This window comes from Pelophylax lessonae (genome assembly GCF_965119305.1).
Source record: "Pelophylax lessonae genome assembly, chromosome: 13".
In the NCBI taxonomy this organism is placed as follows: domain Eukaryota; kingdom Metazoa; phylum Chordata; class Amphibia; order Anura; family Ranidae; genus Pelophylax; species Pelophylax lessonae.
In genome coordinates this window covers 131,473,764-131,490,579 of record NC_138780.1, presented here as the reverse complement: position 1 = coordinate 131,490,579, position 16,816 = coordinate 131,473,764, and the positions used below count along the sequence as shown (strand labels likewise).

At 44.0% G+C, this 16,816-nt stretch overlaps 1 protein-coding gene across 2 annotated transcripts in view; it reads right to left on the bottom strand.

Annotated features, from left to right (window-relative positions):
* Positions 1 to 528: 528 nt before the first annotated feature.
* PAPLN (papilin, proteoglycan like sulfated glycoprotein) overlaps positions 529 to 16,816 on the bottom strand; it is a 169,514-nt gene continuing 153,226 nt past the window's right edge. For both annotated transcript variants that reach the window (XM_082275588.1, XM_082275589.1), the window contains 2 exons: positions 2,246 to 2,421; positions 529 to 921 (listed from right to left, as the gene is read on the bottom strand). In XM_082275588.1, coding sequence (XP_082131714.1) covers positions 746 to 921; positions 2,246 to 2,421 — 352 coding nt within the window. In that variant the 3' untranslated portion in view covers positions 529 to 745. The remainder of the gene's footprint in view (positions 922 to 2,245; positions 2,422 to 16,816) is intronic.

Here is a 16,816-nt window from a genome sequence, read left to right as displayed (position 1 = left end):
TGGCTGCTTTGAGCAGCACGCTTGCCTCTGAGGCACAATATATTTTTTCCATTTTGGGCTCTAGAGACCATCCATATTAGCAGTGTTTTAACAATGGCCACCAGCAAGTAAAATTATAAGATGCCCAATTGTTAATTTCCTATGCTATTCAGCTAATGTTGGCATTTTTCTTATAGGTTTACATTAAATATGTTTATTTTGCCTCTTTAATATGAAAAGTCAGCAAAATAAAGTATGAGTTTAGTCTTATAGTTGATGATGTATAAAATGTCCTAGTGTATTCTATAATAAACATTAAAAAAAAAAGTTAGACCAACAAAATAAGTACATACTTGATCTAGTACTTTGTAATTTAAATCTGTTTTAAAACAACATACATGCTTTAAGAATCTGTACATCTTAGGGATTATGTATCAAAGGGTGTTAGGTTAACAATTTTTTTGTTCTCCATTTTACTACTTAACAGATTCAGAGGTTACCGAAAAGCTCTATTTATGTATAGTGTTTTCATGACCAGATAATATCAATTGTTTATATTGTTCCTATTGTTTAATACAATACCAACTTGAGAAACTTGATACATATGCCCTTTACATTTGTATACTGCTTGTTATAACATTGTCCGAAAAGGATCCAAAATCACCATTTATTTTCTTTTCATTGAGCCCAATCACAGGTAAAAGAGCATTATGGTCACTTAAGCATAGTCATAGTTATAAACACAGATATCTTTCAGAAAAGTCTCTCAGCCGTTGTGTCGTCTTTGGCTGTGTCCTGAACCATGTTTAGAGCAACTGGCGCAACAGAAGCTGCTATAGTACTCATTGTTACAAAGTTGAGCGTAGACAATTAGGTCACAATTGGCGAGCTCGGGGTTGTCAACACACTCTGTGTTTGAGTCTGCTGTTTGAACTGAAGATACTAAATAGAAAAACAAAAAATAATTTTTCTTAGTTATTAGGCTATTGCACAAAAAATTATTCACACAGGTATACAATTTTTTTTTTGCTTTCCCACATTAATTGCACATTCAACATGTAACACCAGCCTGAACTTTTTTTTTTTTTCAGACATACAGTACAGGACCTTTAATCTTTACCATGGGTTATATGCAGAAACCTTTAGGTAATTGTACACTGGCAAAAAACAAAATCTATATAACCAATCCCACTCCCAGCTAGCCTTAGCTTTTTGCTGTTTTGGTGTTTCCCTGATTTGAAAGGCTACCACCTGGTCTTTTTGTTTCTATGGGGTTTTTTTTTTACTAAGTCCCAGTTCAAGCCAGTTTAATGCATAAGGTGCTACACTCTGTTTTTTTAGTATGTTGAGTCCTCCTTGACCCATTTTGTTAAATGTGTCTGTTGGCAATTGATTGCTGTGTTGCACACTACTTTTGGACCACCCATAGTTAAAGACTAAGAAACAAGTTTTAGAAATAAATGAAAAATCCTATTTTTTTTCCTACAAAAGGGGAATAGTCATATAACCCCCAATCAGGTTATTATTGCAATTTTGTTTGTAGTTATCAGGCTATTACCTAAAAGGTTATTTGCAAAGGCATACTCTTTGTTTTTGATTTGCCACATAAATTGCACATTTATAGTATAATTCCAGCCTTTTTATGTTGCCTGTGTGCTTATTTGAAATCTGCATGCCTTTTGTCATCCAGGGTATAGTTGAGGGGAAATTTTTCCAGCAGTGCCGCAGGCAACAAATTAAAACCGGATTATTCACTTGGTATAACTAAACATAAGCTCTACTCCTAAATATACTTTAAAAACATCAAAAAAGGTCAAATAAAACAACTAAATTAATAAATGTGCTTTAAACATTCTTCCTATATTGTAATTTCTTTCAAATTCATATGGTGTAGAAATAGCTATATTCTAACATAAATAATGTGGTGTAGTGGAGAAATTTTATATACTTTAACAGTCCTAATAAATGTTCATGTTTAGCTCTAGAAGCTTTAATTTTAGCAGTGATAATGGACACTTGAACCAATAAGTCTCTGAATATAGCATGAATGATGACTATTAGATCTTACACACTATTGTTCTTCTTTGCTTGTGGTAACAACAGAACACCAATAGCCCATTTTTGTGAGAGTACAAAGTTATCCAACCAACTGGATTTTGGCCGTTTCAACTGTTTTTGAATTCTTTTGAGCATTCCCTTTCCCTGTAATGACTTTGTTTTCTAACTGTAACAAGCAAGGGGAAAGAAGTATTTATATCTGACTTACCCATTGGTTTATGCCTGTTCACTTTGATTTCTGCACTGGCACTGACAGAGTGACTGCCACTGTATGCATTGCATGTATATGAGCCCTCATCTGCAGTCTTGGTGTTCCTTATGATCAAGCTGCCATCATGAGACATGTATGTGTGACGGCCATCTGGCTGCACTGGCACACCATTCCTGTAAGAAACAGACACAAGTCATATGTCATCTGTAGGAATTCTTAAGGCTTTATAAGAAAGCTATGCCATTGGTGATGTTTGCTACTTGCAATGCTAAATGCCTGGCTATCACGCTGAAGCTCTTTCATCGCTACATACATGAAAACAGAACTTCCACCAAAACTAAGATAAAATTATTATCCTATAAAAAATAAAATACCAACTGTTGCAGCAATATGAACCATCAGTTCAGATTTTTTTCCCAGTTGTAATTTTTTTTCTGTCATTAGATGTTCTCAGTTTAAAAGGCCAGTAGCATTCCAACCCACTTTCTTGGAGCCCAGATCATTCTAGACTCACTCCAACTTGTGACTCAGTAAAACTCAACATGTTTCAGAGTATACATTGCTTCCTTTTCAGAAAACATGATGACTTTTACTGATTTGAATACATTTCGGACTTTCGTTTATCTATAATATTTGTGATTCACCTTCTTGCTCTGTACTGTATGAACTTCCATTATCCAACAGCATTGTTTTTGAGAGTGGTACACCCAGCCTTGGGATGTATTGTTAAACACCTCTTGGTAGTCGACTGTGGATTCCTGATTTGTAAGCTTGTGAACCGGGACACAAATTGGGGTTTTCTTGGCTACTCACCAAGAGTGGCTATACTCATTGATTTCAGTACACCTACCGATATTCTTAGATGCGGACTGCCTTTGGTTTGTTTTTCAGTATAAATTGGAAATACTGACATCTAAAAGGGACAATGCACAGCATGTCATGGGCTAAACCAGCACAGGCTCTCAAATTCACAGAAATAGACATGGAAGAACTGTTTAAGCAGCTGGCACTGACCAACATGCAAGCACAAACCTGCCATGAGTGAGGATCTCTGATGCAGAAGCAGCAAGCTTTTGCACTGCAGCAACATTACCTAGAGCAGGAGGTCACAGCTCAATAAGAAAGTATCTGCTTGTTTACCACCCAGCTTTTTGCTCAGCAACAAATGCACACAAACACAGGTGACCATCTTGCAGGAAATGGTGCTACAAGTCTCTTGAGCATGCAGCAGGTAGCATTTGCCCCTAGTAACCAGTCATCTGTGAGGGCCTGCTGCTACCGGCAAAAGTTGAACTAATAATGTGGAAGCCTTCCTAGCCACATTTGAGAAGACAGCAGAGAGGAAGGCCCCAAAAACAAGTGGGCCAGCCTCATTGCTCCTTTTGATTCCACAAAAGACCTACTATGACCTTCCACCGGGTGAGGCTGATAATTATGGCTGAAAGTAAAGATCCTGGCCTGCTGTGGGGTGACTACTGCTGTCCAGACTCAACTGAAGATGTTCAGCAGATTGGCCACCAGGGTCCCAAAAGCACAACCTGGTGTATCTTGTTAAGAAATTGCTTCAGCTGGAGGCTCTGTTTGGCCCCCCAAATGGTAGAGCGGGTCATGATGGACTAGTATCTGAGGTCGCTGCCTGGCAGTCTTCAGAACTGGATCAGCCAGCGCTGGCAGTCTTCAGCACAGATCAGTTTTTGGACATGGTGGAGAGATATACTCAATATACAGTATACTACTGTGGTAGAGGATCTACTCCAGCCTGCCCTGCCAGGTGATGGGACCCCATTTGTTCATATGAACCAAGGTCTTCTACATCTTCCAGGAAAGGAGATCTTCAGGACCCTGAAACCAGCACACAAGATATACATTACATTCAGCTTCCCAGTAATCAGAGCCTGTTTAGCACTAGAAGTGTTACTCTGGGGGGCATACTCGAGCCTAGTGCCCACTACAGAAGAAGCCTATGTAATTTGGAGCTATGCAGAGGGCATGCTTTAATGGGGTTTTTTTTTTTTTTTTTCAATTCTTTATTTAACAAAAAATTGTAGTACAAAGGCCACATAAAGCAATATTATCAGTATGAACACTCTATGGGTACAACGTATAATGGCAGAAGTCATAGCATAGTACATACCATGCCTCTGGGTCTCATAAGGCCAGAAATTCTCAACCATCGGTACTAGCAGAAGCCGAGTTCAACAGGGATGAGTACTCAGGGATGAGCATTTGAGTAGAATATACAAAGTCATGGCAGGAAAACTATTTTCTCAAGAATTTTTCTCTTATGTCCTTCTCTGTTGCCACCAAGGCCTCCATTTAATATATTTCCTTAACTTTCATCAGCTAGATAGTGTTTGGGGGTGCTTGTTGTTACCGAAAAATCTAGATGTAGATCTTCGCCGCAGTCACCGATAATGGCACAATAGATTGTCTGTCAGTCTTCCCAGATATGGCATAGTGGTGAAGCAGAAATAAAACCGGGTCGCAGGGGACCTCATAATCGGTCAATTTAGAGTTATGCGCCAAACCTCAGCCCAGAAGATGAAGAGCATGTGGCATGACCAGAACATATGAAGCAAGGTTCGGGTCGCTTTGTTTTCATGCTTTAAGGAAACATTTTGTGGACCCAAATGGGTGTGTAGTACCATTGTGTAGGCAGTTTAAAACCAGATTTTTGATACCTGGAGCATATAGATGTTTTATAGGTGAAAAGAGGAATCCTCTCTAACTGTTTGCTGAAGAAAGTATTGCCAAGATCATGTTCCCATTTGCAGATGTGGGGCAGTTTAAATTCCTTGGGGGGAGATAAGTAGATGGTAGTTCTGTGACCCTCCATGATGCAGAGGTGTCTTTTCCGACCAGAGAAGCTCTAAGGCAATGAATTGGCGAGTGAAAAAGTGAGGCTGGTGGTAGTGAGGTCATGAAGTTTGAGAGTTGAAGCTTGTGCCACAAAGAGACCGGAGTTAGCTGGGGCAGCTGAGGCCTTGAGATCCAATGACCATCAACCAAAAAATGTCTCGCTTGGAATAACCTAGCACAAATATGCCAAGTTTCTCCTATAGTAGGATGAGATTTGAGATCAGCAGGAATGCTATTTTGGCACCATGGCAGGGTCTCCAGGGGCAGACCTGCAACGGCCTGTTCTATGGACCCCCACTGTTTTACAGATGTGTGGCAACACCAGTCTATTACCCTGCTCAAGTGGCAGACAGTCTGATAGAGGGTGATATCTGGCAACAAGATCCTTTATAGCAATTTTGGAACCTGTAGAATGAATTGCGGAAGGTGCGGAGGCTTGACCAGATGAAAGTTTGGAAGGTTCTTTTCATGGCTCTCAAAAAGGAACTCAGAATGCGGATTTGCAGAAACTGAAAGAGATATAGCAGCCGAGGCATGATGATCATTTATTTTGCTCTTACCAAATCATGAAAATGTGCCTTTATGCCAAGGGAAATTCATCTAAAATGCTTCCTCTGTTTGTCTGGGGTGGATGGTACCCAGATATTTAATGTGGGATGCTGTACAATTAAAAGTGAATTTAGTTATTGCCAAGAGTTTGGAAAGGACACATTCAGCACTTCAGATTTCTGAAAATAATACTGTATTTATCTAGGTCAGATAGAAGGTTTGGCAGAGAAATTAACATGTTTGAGAGAAAAATGTAGCGATGGTCTGCGCATGCCGCAACTTTTTTTTGAGTTTTGTGAAGAAAAGGCACTAGTGTCAGTATGAAGATCAATGGCAATAAGAGGCATCCCTGCTGAGTTCTGTTCATAATTGGGAAAGGGACGGAGAGATGTCTGTTCACTTTCACTTGCCCTGATGGTTGTGAGTAAATATATTGTTGATCCAGTAGATCATTTGTTGTCCTAGGCCTAGGCCGGAGAAGAGTTAACTTCAGGAAGAACTTCAGGAAGGCCCAATTCACCCTATCAAAAGCCTTTTTGGCATCAGTGGATAAGAGTAAAAGCTGGATATTCTTTGATCGAGCAGCATTAATGATAGCTGGAGCTTTAGTGGTGTCTCTAGTTTTTCGCATGGGTATGAAGCCAACCTTATCCGTATGAATAAGGTCAGGTACAGTATATACTTCATTAGTCTCGTGGTGAGTATCTTCATGAAAAGTTTCAGAAACAATATTTACAAGAGACATAGGACTGTACTTTTGAAATAGGAGTGGGTTGCTATGTTTGTTTTATACGTTCTAAGAGAAGCATAGCAATTTTGCTTGGCTTTCTCCCGGTTAAGGTGGGTCCCCAGTTTTAACAGGATATCTCTAATATAGGTTTTGTGTGTTTCCATTTCTAGTACAATTATGGGATCACTTCCTGATGTTATGTTCGTGAAGAAGAAAAGTTGCAGTTCCCTAGCCACTTCCTCAGATACTGAAGGAATCTGTGAGTGAATCGTTCAATTTCAAGGTCTATGTTGGAGAGTAGTTAGGGAAAGCAGGAGTCTCTATACATAACACATTAGATGAGAAGAATTCAAGAGTCCAAAACCTCAGGATAACAGTGGAGATTTGTTTCCCTACAAAACTGACAGTTCCATTCGTCACAGGTTCCCCCAAGCAGGAAAGGAAGGTCGCAACATGTGCACAACCCAGAAAGATTGTAAAAAATAGCAATCCCAAGCATAACCCTGACAAACCGTCAACCTGTAATGACCTGGTACATACAGGATTAGAGGGGAGCAGGCAATGCATAGAATTGCTCTTCAGATATTTAGGGATATAGGACCAGGTCTCCATTCAAAATGTTTAATCATGGAACAGTTGAACAGAGCACAAAGAGACAGACAGGATATATCGGTGGTAAACTATAGCCACCGGGTGTTCCCATACAGTGCAGGTTTTTCCACAGTGGTAAGGAGAGGATGCAGCAGGCAGGTGTCTCACAGACTGCAGCTGGGGAAGTACACAGAACATAACAAATAGAAATAACAGTTTAATAACCATATAGCACACAGGATGGGGGTCCCAGCTAAAGCCAGGCGTCCCCCAACAGTACACAGTGCCACTCATGCAGCAGTCAGGCATAATCAAGAGTCCCGCAAGGAAGGGGAGACTGCAGCTTGTGGTTGCCGGGGTAAACCAACCTGGGCTGGTTGAGTGAAGGATCAAAGATCATGCCCTTTCAGCGTCTGCAGCCAGTATGGTAGATGAAGGGAGCCCATCTCCAGGAAGGCAAACAGTCTGTTAGGTCTACATACTGGCAGAGAGTAAAAGAGGTTGTACCCATTCAGATGCCCAATTGTAATGGGAACCCCCAGTGGTACAGGAGGCCCAGTTTCTCCACGAGTGGTCTCATCATGACTCTTCTTTGTAGAGTAGCCCTAGAGAGGTTTGAAAGTGTTTTAATCTGTGCTCTATTGAAGTCAATGGAGCTTGATGGTGAGGCCCTCCAGAGGACAGCTTCCTTATGTATATAATGATGGAGACAGCAAATAACATCTCTGGGCCAATTTGAAACCATCAATCTCAGTCCAGAAAGCACTGTGTCACCCGGTCTAGCTCAAGACTCTCATGTGGGTTAGTGTCTAGCAATTTGTGCAGGATGGCGATGACTGTATCATGAAGGTATTCTGGACTGGTGGCTTCAGGGAGGCCTCAGATACGCAAATAGTTTTGGCAGCTCTGATCTTCCAGGTCCTCAATATCTAGGTGCATGGCTGTCAGGCAGTCTACTTGAGAAGCCTGTCCCTGTTCCGAAAGGGGGAGTCTCTGGAGAGGGGGTCACTAAGCTGCTGTACCTCGTTCTGGATCTGCTGGACATCTTGCCTGGTCTTCTCTTCCAGCTGGTCGCCTCTATGTCCGCCTTAGTCAGTAGGACATGAATCAGCATTTTCCAATCGGCTTCATCTGCTGGAAAAGTAACAGGGAACTCAGAGGATTCAGAGTGTAGATTTACTGGATCTAGCATCTCCGGTATGTCTGAGTAGGAGTTGGAGGCTTGCAAAGGAGAGGGGGAAGCTGGAGAAGTATGAGGGGCTAGACATGACTGTGTCTCTCCACATGGCGCTGCCTTGTCTGCTCCGCTACTAGTTTTTGGCTGGTCAGGGAAGAAGCATCTTATCTCTGCTGCTCAGGAGGCATTTCTTTGGGTGCCGTTTGTCATGGTACTCATGTCTATGCTACATTACATCTGAAGAAGGTTGGTCGGGAGCTGGGAGCTTCAGAAATACAAGTCTTCACTCTGCCATATCCAAGCCACCACCCATTTATGCTTTAATGTTTAAGAAGTTTGCACCACACCCTTGACCCTTGTTATGGGGCATTTTTAGTGTACTGTGCAAGTAAACAAAAAATTTGTGTTGGTAAATGTAACACTTCAAATAAAATTTGTGACCATTACAAGTGAACATTTATCTCCTATATATGAAAAAACATACATATTCCCCAGCAAAAACAAAATATTCAGAACAGCCCAGTACCCCTTTTAATATGTGACAAACCACAAGTGCTCCAAAGTAATCTGTGCCTTCTCATAAACTTTGTGAGGTGTTCCAAAAGTGCCCCCAGATGGATCACACACGCACCAGAGCCTCATGACCCATTTATCTCTAAAAGGATCCAAAAACACTTTATGCATAGCTCCAAACTGTGGTAGTGGTAAAATTAAGCAATTGTGTGTTTTTTTTTGTATATTTCTCCTTTAAGGGGGCGTGGCAGGGTGTATGTCCTATGCCTACATACGTTTGCTAATAGGTGTCCCTATCTCAAAAAGTTGGCAGGTATGCTTATGCAGTATGGTATTTTCCTCCACTCCACCAGTACTCCATCAGGGACGTGACAGCAGTGTTATCTTTAAACCCCTTGGACCAAATAGTATACAGACCAAAACACAATCTGCATTGTGCTACACATTATTTTAAATGGAAAACAAAAATGTAGATTTGTTACATTTACAGTAAAAACTCTTCTTTCTCTGTCGCTCATTGACAGACGTAGTCCTCCTTGATTAATATCAACTCGGGTTATACTGCCCTCTACAGGAGTAGGACTAGACAGGAAAGAAAACGTTCTGGCCACACCTTAGGGGTATATCCTCTCTCTCTCTGCTACAGCAAATCAGTTTTTTTCTGTCTAGTTAGGAGTAAGGACCTAGATTCCTTGCTAGGATCTTCGGTCCTGGCAGGATTTTTTTAGAAATACTTTTTTAGACAGCTTTTTTTCTCCAGCATTCCTGTGAGATCTTCAAGCAAGCACGCTGAAACTGGGCGACGGGCTGGATGTTGAGATCCAGTGGTCACCCCAGTTCAGCCTACGAGCACGTGCAGGCCATAGCTCCGCGCTGGGTCGGCCGCGACATAGTCCCACTGGACGGGGACTGACCCTGCGAGTTAAACATCTCGCCTGGACGCCAATGACCAGCAGAGTCACGGCGTCCACATTGGTCGACAGCCCCCCCACTCCGGTGGAGAGGGGTTCTGTCAGGAGTTGGCGCCCGCCTGGTTCCGGTATGGTGAGTAGAATGTTCCCCCTCTCCCCCTGTCGGGTTTGTTGGGGACGCGGCCCCTCTCTGGGATGGTCGGACACTCAGTTTCTGGGTCTCCCCTCTATCCTATAACAGGTCACAGATCCCCCAATTTGAGTGTGATTTTGTGAATAGAAACCAGGAGGCTTGGTTTGGGAGCTGACTATCTAAAGTCACTATATGACTGTAAGGGTGACTGAAGTCAGTGGCAGACTACTAAAAGGCATTACTATTGAGGTATAGAGGTATCCTACCTGTCATAGTGTGTACACAGGCCGATGCCTATGCCTGAGTTACTGCAGCCACAGATCGCCATCCCTTCAGAAAGCCGGTCACTTCCACAGGCCGCACAGCCTCCCGCAGGCCGCGGACACCTCCCGCAGGCCGGGGCACTCCCGCAGGCCGCACAGGCCGAATGCACACCTCCCGCAGGCCGCTGCTAGCTTGCAAGCCGCCGCTATCCTACACAGGCCGCCGCCATTTTCCTGCAGATCGCACGAGGCCGCCATATTGGCGTAGCCTCGTGTCTCCAGCATGGGGGCGGCCATGTTTGAGGTGACCAAACACCTCGTGGAGTAATTGGGAGGCGCCGGAAGGCGTGTAAAGGGGCGGAGCCGCCTCCTTGGCCCGGGAAAGCAAGCCAAAGACTTCCTGTCTGTAACAGACAGTGCTGGAAGCAAGTTGATAAGAAACTTCTGTGCATCAGGTGAGCTTGGGGTCTCTCTCTCTTTCTGAGGGGTCCAAGCAGGTAGACTGAGGGGCGCTATTGCGCTGGGGGTCTAAGTAGAAAAAAAAAAATGTTTTTTTCTTGCAATTAATTTTTTTGTGTTTGCTGGCAAGTGTCTTGTTACATGAACCCTGCCACCAATGTTTCCCCACCTGATCCCCTCGGGGTGGCCGCAGGACCCTCCAGTACCCCACTTGTGATGATGCATTATCAGCAGTTTTGGTATCCCGGGTGGAGGTAGCCTGTCAGGGACGGGGGTCAAGAAGAGCGACCCCCGCCTACCCCTATGTCATCTGATACTTCAGATACGGATTCTGAGCTGGTCATTGCAGTCCCTTTTCTGGGGTTGTTGTCTCAGGTACGGTCTCCTCAGACAGTGAGGAGGACGCTTCTGCCTCCGCCATAGCACAAGAAGCGTTGGTGGAAGCACTAGTTGTGTCTGTCTGGGAAACCTTAAATCTTGAGGTTACACCGGCAGAGGTAGCTGAGACTCATATTCCTTTTTTGGTACTAGCAAGCCTACCAAAATGGTGAAGGGTTTCCCTTGCCCAAATGGGGTCGTCCGTAAACGAGCCCCTGCTATTTCCAAACGCATTGCTAGGCGCTATCATTTTGAGGAATCCCTCATTACAAAGATGGACGGTACCACCAATAGTGGACTCACCGATTTCCAGACTAAATAAAGCCACTGTTATCTCGTTGGATTGACAGAATGGGCCCCACCCATCTCTAGGGTGGGGGGACGTCTTCACCGGTTTCCGGATCCAGGGCTTTCCAGAATCCCGGATAAAAGGGGTTCGCAAGGTCATATGGTCGGGATACAAGATCGAGTTTCGATCACTTCCACCGGTGCGATTCTTCCCTTCCAATATTCGACATCCCCGGGTCGCTTAAAAAGCTTTGCGGGGGACAGCTTGATGCAACAAGCAGTCGTAGTTCCCATTCCTTGGAGGAGTTCTAGTCAAACCTGTTCACAATGCCCAGGAAAAAGGGCTAGGTGCATCCAATTCTGGTCTTGGAAGAGATGGAGTCCATCCATACAGTGGTGGCCTCCCTGCATCAGGGGGATTTCCTGGCGTCCATAGACATTTAGGATGCCTATCTTCATATCCCCATCTTCGCAGGACATCAGCGTTTTCTTTGCTTTTCCCAAAGATCATCCCTGGTTCCCACCAGGAGACTGAACTATCTGGGCCTAATTTTGGATACATCCTTGGCAAGACTGTTTCTCCATGCGGAGAAACTCCAGAAGATTCAGTCAATGATTCAGATGTTGCTGTCCGTCAACTGGCTGGGATTGATGGTCGCCTCCTTAGAGGCAGTACCGTTTGCCCAGTCTCATACCCGAATTCTCCAAAGAGGAGATTCTTCTCATATGGAATCGGAATCCCGATTCCCTGGACAATCGGATCCGATTGAGCGAGCAGACCAGGGAGGCTCTGGTCTGGTGGTTTCGGTCTCCGATGCTCAGCCAGGGGAAGTCATTTCTTCTGATAAATTACAGGTTACCGACAAATGTGTTGGAACTGAGAGCGATCAGACTTTGTCTGATTTATTGGACCGAGCAGCTCCAGGGCAGCCCGGTTCGGATCCAATCGGACTATGCCACGGTCATGACTTATGTCGATCACCAAGGGGCACCAAGAGTGCCCTGGCGGCCATAGAAGTGGCCAACATTCTTATTGGGGGAACAGTTGTTCCAGTTCTCTCCGCGATATTTATCACGGGGGTGGACAGGCAGATTATTTCAGCCGTCAGATTCTGGATCAAGAGGAATAGTCTCTTCATCCAGAGGTATTTCACCAGCTGTCCCTTCATTGGGGCACCCCGGATATGGATCTGTTGGCAGGTTGGCTCAACAGGGCTCGCGCCCGCGATCCTCTAGCGGACGCAGCAGACGCGCTGACCGCCCCTTAGGGGAAGTATCAGCTACTGTATGTCTTCCCCCCTCTCAAGTTACTGCTGAGATTTCTCCGCAGGATAGAGGTGGAGGGAACTCCAGTTATCCTGGTAATTCTGGGCTAGCCTCGTCAAGCCGGGAACGCCGACTTGGGCAAGACTAGTCGCGGACGCTCCTTGGAGACTTCTTCACAGGGAGGATCTGCGGTCTCAAGGACCGATCTTCCATCGTGCTTTACAGTCACTGGCTTTAACGGCCTGGCCATTTAGACCCAGGTACTGAAGGACAGAGGATTGTCAGCTTCAGTTATTCCTACTCTAATTAAAGCAAGGAAAGTGACTTCCAGCAAAGTCTATTATCGCACATGGAAGGCTTATATTGCGTGGTGTGAATCGTAGGAGTTTTCCCCCACGTACCTATTCGGTGACCCGAATCTTGTTTTTTTCTGCAAAAGGGGGTTGAGCAGAAACTATCCTTGAGCACTATCAAGGGTCAGGTTTCAGCGTTAGCAATCTTCTTCCAGAAGCCTCTGGCTACTCATCCCTTGGTGCGGAATTTCATCCAGGGGGTGCAGCACTTGGCTTCGCCAGTGCGCGCGCCCTTTACCACCCTGGGATCTTAATTTGGTGTTGTCGGTTCTTCAGAAACCTCCCTTTGAAAATATCAGGGAGATTCCCTTGCTTACATTATCCCAGAAGGTGGCCTTCTTGGTGGCTATCACTTCTGCACGCAGGGTGTCAGAACTGGCTGCATTATCATGCCATTCCCCATATCTAGTGGTTCATAGGGATAAGGTAATTCTTCATCCGAAGCCATCCTTTCTTCCTAAGGTGGTTTCAGATTTTCATCTGAATGAAGATATTGTGCTACCTTCCTTGTGTCCTAAGCCCAATCATCCTCAGGAATATGCGTTGCATTCCTTGGATGGGGTTCGGGCAATCAGGGTATACCTGAAGACTACGGAATCGTTCCGTAAGACGGATTCACTTTTTGTGATCACGGATGGCCCCAGAAAGGGGTTGCCTGCATCTGCCGCGACTATCTCCAAATAGATTAGGCAGACGGTGGTACAGGCTTATTCTATTAAGGGTCGGAATTCTCCGTTCCCTGTTAAGGCGCACTCTACTCGAGCGCTCAGTACTTCATGGGCCTACCGCCATCAGGCGTCAGTGGTCCAGGTGTGCAAGGCGGCTACCTGGTCGTCGGTGCATACCTTTACAAAACTTTATAAAGTTGATGTGAGGGCATCGGCGGATGCCTCATTTGGCCGCAAGGTTTTGCAGGCCGCAATTTGAGGAGACCGGTGGTCTACCTTGAGGGTTTTTTTTCCGTTGGAATTTCAGTTGAGTCTCATCTTGGGATTGATGAGCCTTTAAAACTTCTAGTTGGCACCGGTTGGGCCTTCTAGATTGGATTTTGATTTCCATTTTCCCACCCCTCATTTGTGGCACTGCTTTTGGATGTCCCGAGTTGATATTAATCAAGGAGGACTACGTCTGTCAATGAGCGACAGAGAAAAATGGATTTTTGTAAAATCTTACCGTAAAATCCTTTTCTCTTAAGCTCATTGACAGACGTAGTACCCGCCCCTCTGTTTTTGAGTTGGGTTGGGTTAAATTCTCTAAACACTGCTTTGTGACATAACTGATTTGCTGTAGCAGAGAGAGAGAGGATATACCCTCTGGGACTGCCCCTAGGGTGTGGCCAGAACGTTTTCTTTCCTGTCTAGTCCTACTCCTGTAGAGGGCAGTATAACCCGAGTTGATATTAATCAAGGAGGACTACGTCTGTCGATGAGCTTAAGAGAAAAGGATTTTACGGCAAGATTTTACAAAAATCCATTTTTTCGGCCCTTGATATAGCAGACCTTGATGTCACTTCCTTACACTTCGGGTAATGTCTCTGCCTCCCCATGGAGTTCACGCTTTTTCCGATACCTGGAACAGCAGCTCCTGGGGAATGACCATATACTGCTGGATAGATCAAGTAGAGATGATCACTAATGTGATGCCATTAGTGAACAAACATTTGCTCAGAGGACAAAGACGGTTGGCCAAAGTCAGGCAATTTCAGGTAGGGGATCACATGATTGTAGAGAGTAGGTTTCTAGCCAAATGGCACAGACCATTTAAGGTTGTGGAAAAGGTAGGGAAATTAAACTACAAGGTACATAAACCCAAAAAGAGGACCTTAACAGACCTACAACATGTACTGTACCTGTTGAAAACCTGAAAAATGGGAACAGGTATCCCCTCTAGCTGATGCCAATCCAGGATCCCCAGCAGATATCAACTGGGTGATTATTGCTACCACCCTGTCTAGATCACAAACTCAAAAAGCAAAGGAGTTTGTACAGAGAAGCAAGGAAGTCATTTCAGACTTATAGTACCTGATCTCATGAATGTCAATGAACAGGACATTGTAATGGAACCCAATGTGAAGGTGTGTAAAACCATATTGCATCCTGGAAGCACGTAGGCCATATCTGAAGAGGTTAGGAAAGTGCTAGAACTCAATGTCACTCACAGAGTGAATGGTTTAGTCTGTGTTGGTACCAAAGTCAAGTGGCACCCTTCAGTTCTGCAATGACTTTAGGAAGCTCAGTAAGGTGTCTAATTTTGATGTATAAACCATGCCCTGGGTGGATAAATTGATAGAGATGTTGGAACCAGCTCGCTGTATCACCACACTGGACCTTGTCAGAGGGGTACTAGAAAATACACTTGGCTAAGATAGCCAAGGAGAAAATTACATTTTCTACCGCTCAGAGCCAATTTTTAGCACAAGAGAATGTAATTTGGATTACATTCTGCCCTTGTAACCCTTCAAAGGGTACTAAATAAGAGACTTTGTCCTTACAAAAAAATTCACCTTATTCTACCTGGATTACATTATTATTGTTAGCACAGATTGGGAATCCCACCTTCCCCAGGTTCAGACAGTGTCAGGCTCTTTAAAGAGGGGCGTTTTCACTGTTAACTCAGTGAAACTGGTATGAAGGAGGCAAAGTACCTGGGATACATTGTGGGTAGGGGGTTAGGTGAAGCCCCAACTGAATAAGGATTAAGGCATATAAGATTGGCCTTGCCCACTAATAAACAGGCCTGAGACTTCCTGGGCATAGTTAGATACTACATTTTGATTAGCTCAGCATGAAAAGAGCTTTCCTGGAACATTTTAATCTCTGGTAGTGCAACTAAAGTAAAGAATCAACTAGAAGTGGCAATACACTGTCAAAAGATCTCCGGGATAAAGTTGTAGACAGGCACAAGTCAGGAGATAGATACAAACATTTTTTTCAAAGGCTTTATTAATGCCTACAAGCACAGTGAATCTATTATTAAGAAGTGGAAGGTATTTGGTACAACACAAACCCTCCCTGGATCAGGACGTCCCTCCAAACTGGATGAAAGAACCATGAAGAAACTGGTCAGAGAGGCTACCATCAGGCCTAGTTGCAGGAATCTATGACAAAGAGTAGTCATTGAGTGCATGTGAGAACAATCTGACAAATTCTCCATGAATGAGGTTTGTATGGGAGAATTGCAAAGAGAAAGCCACTCCTCAAAAAAGGCCACATGCAGTCACAGCTGCGCTTTGCCAAAATGCATCTTAAAGATTCTGAGGCCACATGGAAAAAGGTATTATGGTCAGATGAGACTAAAATGGAATTATTTGGCCTCAACACTAAACGATATCGCTGGCGGAAATCCAATACAGCTCACCATCCAAATAACACCATTCCTACAGTAAAGCATAGAGGTGGTATTATCCTGTTATGGGGGTGTTTCTCTGCAGCAGGGACTGGAGCAGGATAGAAGGAAAAGTGGATGGGGCCAAAATACTGTCAAATTTTTGAGGAACATCTGCTGCCCTCTGCCAGAAAGTTGTCAGTGGGAAGAAGGTTTACCTTTACCAACATGACAATGACCCAAAGCACACAGCAAAAAATACCATACAGGTGAAAAAGGGGAATGTCCTTGCATTGCCCAGTCAGATCCCAGACTTAAACCCCATTGAAAATCAGTAGAATGACTTAAAGACTGCAGTCCACAAACGGTCACCATCAAATTTAACTGAACTTGAGCAGTTCTGCATAGAAGAATATTGCAATTTCTAGATGTGCATAGTTAATAGAGACACATCCCATCCGACTAAAGGCTGTAATTAAAACAAAAGGTGGTTCAACAAGATACTGACACAAGGGGGTGATCCTTTTTTCAATGCAGTGATTCTGTTTTTGATTTTTTATTGTAACATGTTGGTGTTCTATCTTTCACTTGTTATAAGTTGAGTAAATACAGCTGGATAAAACAAAAACCGTGTCATCATTTTAGGCTGCAAAGCAACAAAATGTGAATATTTTAAAGGGGGTGATTCTTTTCTATACCCACTGTATTTCCCCAGTATTTGGGTTAGGTACCCTTTAAGGGGCAGTAGAGTGTTGACTTATCTAAAGGAGGGGT